This window comes from Homarus americanus, unplaced genomic scaffold (assembly GCF_018991925.1).
Source record: "Homarus americanus isolate GMGI-L3 unplaced genomic scaffold, GMGI_Hamer_2.0 scaffold38358, whole genome shotgun sequence".
NCBI lineage: Eukaryota > Metazoa > Arthropoda > Malacostraca > Decapoda > Nephropidae > Homarus > Homarus americanus.
Window position 1 is genome coordinate 1,025 of NW_024737823.1, and position 4,581 is coordinate 5,605.

General features: G+C 36.9%; 1 protein-coding gene across 1 annotated transcript; it reads left to right on the forward strand.

Annotated features, from left to right (window-relative positions):
• Window positions 1-705: 705 nt before the first annotated feature.
• On the forward strand, window positions 706-4,359 carry LOC121873599 (lethal(3)malignant brain tumor-like protein 3). The gene has a single exon (XM_042377245.1). The coding sequence runs from the start codon at window positions 1,222-1,224 to the stop codon at window positions 3,130-3,132; it is 1,911 nt and encodes a 636-aa protein (XP_042233179.1). The 5' UTR covers window positions 706-1,221; the 3' UTR covers window positions 3,133-4,359.
• Window positions 4,360-4,581: the final 222 nt, after the last annotated feature.

Here is a 4,581-nt window from a genome sequence, read left to right on the forward strand (position 1 = left end):
CTTTAGTTTGAGGTATTATTTATTAAAAATTTGGTGGTTTTTCCCCAAAATTTCTCTGAGAGGAGAGCCAGCAGTGTGGTGTGGGGAGAGTGAGTTGAGTCCATTATTTGAATGGACGATGGCAGCGACTGTATTTCTCTATTTCTCTTAAGTATTAATTGTGTACATGTACCCATCATAAAATTAAGATGTTATTTTTACTACAACATAGGTATATGCGCTTTAAAAGAAATTATGAGTTTAGGGGGTGGGCAGTTTCTATTGATTAATCCCATATGTTCTGTTGTTCACTTAGTTCACTTAGCAGGACCCTCAGGAGTGTGAGTCCATTATTTGAATGGACATTAACTTGAGCACTGTATTTCTATTTCTCTTAAGTATTAATTGTGTGCATGTACCATCATAAAATTAAGATGTTATTTTTACTACAACATAGGTATGTGCCAAAAGTGGAGTTTGGGGTCGGGCCGGTTTCTATTGGAATTAATCCCATATGTTCTGTTGTTCACTTAATTATTTTACTTACGCCGGACCTCTGGGTTCAATTGACCATGGTGAGGTACAACTGTATATATATATATATATATATATATATATATATATATATATATATATATATATATATATATATATATATATATATATATATATATATATATATATATATATATATATATATATATATATATAAAAGAAATAATTGTCCTGTGGGCAAACACATAAAGGGAATATACATTTCTTTGCACACGAGTAAAAATGTACCTCTCCCCTCTGGTCAATGAAAGTTATTTGCATATTTGGCAATTCGCAGCCATTTTGAGAACCTAACCCCCAGTGAATTTTAAAGGCATGCTGTACATGCAAATTTAAGAATGTTATTTTGTATTTGGTGAATTATAATTATTGCAACTCCACTATACTCTGAGCAATTTAGAATTGAGCTAAAAAAAATATAGTTAACTAAATGCCTTTTATGGCAACTTGTGTATTTTATTGACACATCCCAGATATTTATGTTTAAAGTTTTTGTTTCAGGAACATGATGCTCGAGAACTAGAATGGGGCAAAGAACGTTTGAAGCAGGAGAAGGAGCGGCAACGACGGAAACGCCTCAAACAGAGTGAAAAAGCTGAAGAAGATCAGGGAGTTGGTGGTGAGGGACATCGTAGTGATGGTGAAGAGGGTGCACAGGGAAGTGATGAGGATTCTAGAAACTCTAAAATGATTGCTGAATCTCTTGTGAGTAAGTTTCAACACCCATGGCAGGATGGGAAAAATAATTTCTCTTGGGTGAAGTACCTGGAACATTGTGGACGTGCTAAAGGACTGACAAAAGCTGCACCTCTGAAAATATGGCCAGAGCCCTTTCCATTTGGTAGAAACTTGTTTAAACCTGGCATGAAACTAGAAGCCATTGATCCAAATCACCAGTCTTTGTTTTGTGTAATGACAGTGGCAGAAATCATTGGATATAGACTAAGAGTTCACTTTGATGGTTACTCAGACCAATATGACTATTGGATTAATGCAGACTCTCCAAACATTTTTCCTGCTGGCTGGTGTGAGAAGAACGGCCGACAATTGGAACCTCCTCTTGGGGTTATAGGCTTTTCTTGGAAAGCATATTTAGAACATTGTAAAGCCCAAACTGCACCAAGACAAGCTTTCTTCAATAGAGGAAGTTCTACTATAATTCCTCCAAACAATTTTAGAGTGGGTATGAAACTTGAGGCAGAGGATCGTAAGAATATGTGGGTGTGTGTAGCAACAGTGGCTGACGTGTTAGATAACTGTGTCTTGATTCACTTTGATGGATGGGACAAGGCCTTTGATGTGTGGAATGAAGTGTCCTCACCATATATCCATCCTGTAGGTTGGTGTGCAGAGAACAATATTGTTCTTCACCCCCCTAATGATTATCCAAATCCAGAAAGTTTTAATTGGCATGAATACCTCCAAGAAACTAACTGTATGGCTGTTCCAGCAAGGGCCTTTAAGACAAGACCTCCTAGAGAATTTAAGAAAAACATGAAATTAGAGGTCATCGACAAGCGGAACCCTGCCCTTCTGCGTGTTGCCACTGTTGTTGATGTTCAAGAATATCAATTGAAGATTCACTTTGATGGATGGGGTGATGAGTATGATTACTGGGTAGACGATGATTCCCTAGATATTCACCCACCATCATGGAGTAACAAAACTGCTCATCCACTCCAGCCACCTCTTACTCCTGAACAACAAGCAGAGGATGTAGACTCTGGGATGGGTTGTGGAACTCCAGGGTGTAAAGGAATTGGTCATATCAAGGGCCCAATATATACTACTCACCATACTGCCTATGGTTGCCCTTATTCATTACAGAATATTAACAAGGATCTTGAAAGCATAATTCCAGACAGATTACAGTATCCACCTGAAAGAAAAAAGAGTAAGGTTAGTACAAAAGTCAAATTAGATCTTCGTTCGTATGGTGGAAAGGAAGGAAATGGTGAAGTGGAGGAAGGAGACTGCCAGAAAAAACGTGTTAGAAAAAGAAGAAAATTCTTTGATGAACTGAGCCCTCCAGAACCATACAGACCACAAAAACTTCCAAAGCTCGGTAATAATAATAATAACATTAATGAAGAAATAAGGCTAGTAGCAAGTACAAACACAGTAATGTCTAGTGTAGTCGCAACATCCACAGTTATATGCTCCTCCAGTCTTATGCCCTCCACGTCCACACAACAGCCACCTCTAACCCATATCACTCAACAACAACCACCTCCACCAGCCCAGCCACCTGATCATGGTGTGGATATGATGGTACACCAATCAGTCTTTAATCCAGGTTACAATCCACACCCAGCAGCTCCCTTGCCACACTCATGGGAACGCCACCGCCATCTCACTGCTTCACTTGGTGATGCTAAGCGATCTGATGTGGAATCATGGAATGCAGAGCAAGTCCAGCAGTTAATAGCACGAATTCCTGGTTGTGAGCAAGTGGCATCAGTGTTTATTGAGCAACAGATTGATGGTGAGGCCCTCTTAATGATGACTCAAAATGACCTGGTTACTTTATTACACATAAAATTAGGTCCAGCAATCAAGATAATGGCAGTTATTATGTGTTTGAGAAACTCTGCATAAAAGTAACAAGGTATGTGCTACTTGTATTTTGCCAGTAACCGCTACCATGCACTGCAATGAATCATAAATGATGGTTCTTAGCATTTCTGTGTACTGTACTGTAGATGGTATTGGCATTCTTCAGCATTTTGATATTCAGTGCAGGGAAAAGCAGCTCAAGAAAGACTTTTACATGTGATATATTTAGTGAAGCTCAATTTACTTTAGTGTGGCAAGTGTCACAACAGTTTTGTAGAGCTTATAGAGCAATTATGTACATATCTTCACTAATTATGCAATGTTCAGTGTCCACATTCCAGTATCTTGTAACTGTTTTGAAGGATCATATCATACTGCATTATTAGTTCATACTGATGATGCTACTAGTCATTCTGTGTTGAATATGTCAGCAACAAACTGCCGTAAGCTTCACTTGAGTGTTGTACATAAGTGTTGTGTTCATTATTTCCCTTCAGGTTTTTGTAACTTTTCTATTTATGTGGAATTTTGTCCTTCCACAAAGTTTGACAATCAGTTTATGAACTCTTAATATATTCTTATTTAATTGGTGTTGATTCTGTGGAGCGTGGACTGTGATTCTCATTCTGCCGTGTAGATGCTTTACATGGATCTTGAGCCTTACTTTATTGAATTTGCTGTAACTATCAGTTGATAGCAAAGTCACTTGTATGGCAGCCCTAAATTTGTAACACTAACTAGGGTAAAACTAACAGAAATTAAAGGCAAATGTAAATACTGTACTTATGTTGATCCTATTAAAAATAGTTTAATTGTGATCTTTTTATCCATATTGTACTGCCATGTTAATTATAATATTTAATCAATTATAAAAGTAAAAGAAAGTTTGGGTTACAGTGTCTACTACAGTTCTGTAGTAAGGCAGTCTCTTGGTACTTGGCAAGGAGTGATTAACTTTGTCCCGACAATATAATACATAATAATTTTTATAAGAAACTCCATCCATGTCCCAAGGATCATGCCTTGTTGGTGGTCTACAACAGTTCAGCTTGGTCTGGGGAACCTGCATTTTCAGATGACAAAAATGTTTTCTGAAATGTCAAAATGATGGAAACTGGGCTGAGACAATTTTTTATAACAAGCTGTTGCACTATGAGATTACAAAGATATTCTGTGTATATAATATATGCGAACTTCTGCCCAGCTGATGTTATTATAATGAGATAAATCTGTATGTACTTTTGGTGCATAAAAGACTAAAAAACATTATCAATTGGTTTTAATTTACTAACACATAGATTTTTAAAGGAGGTATGTTTAAATGTTAACTGATAAATCTGCTCATTGTTTTCCACTTTTACATATGATGTAGGCAGAAAATTATTTGTTTATATTTCTTTCTAAGCTATTTAAAGCATACACACATAAGTATTTGTCTGTTATAGGGGGCTTAGGGTAATTATAGTAGGTTCTGTAGATGTAGGTAAAAGA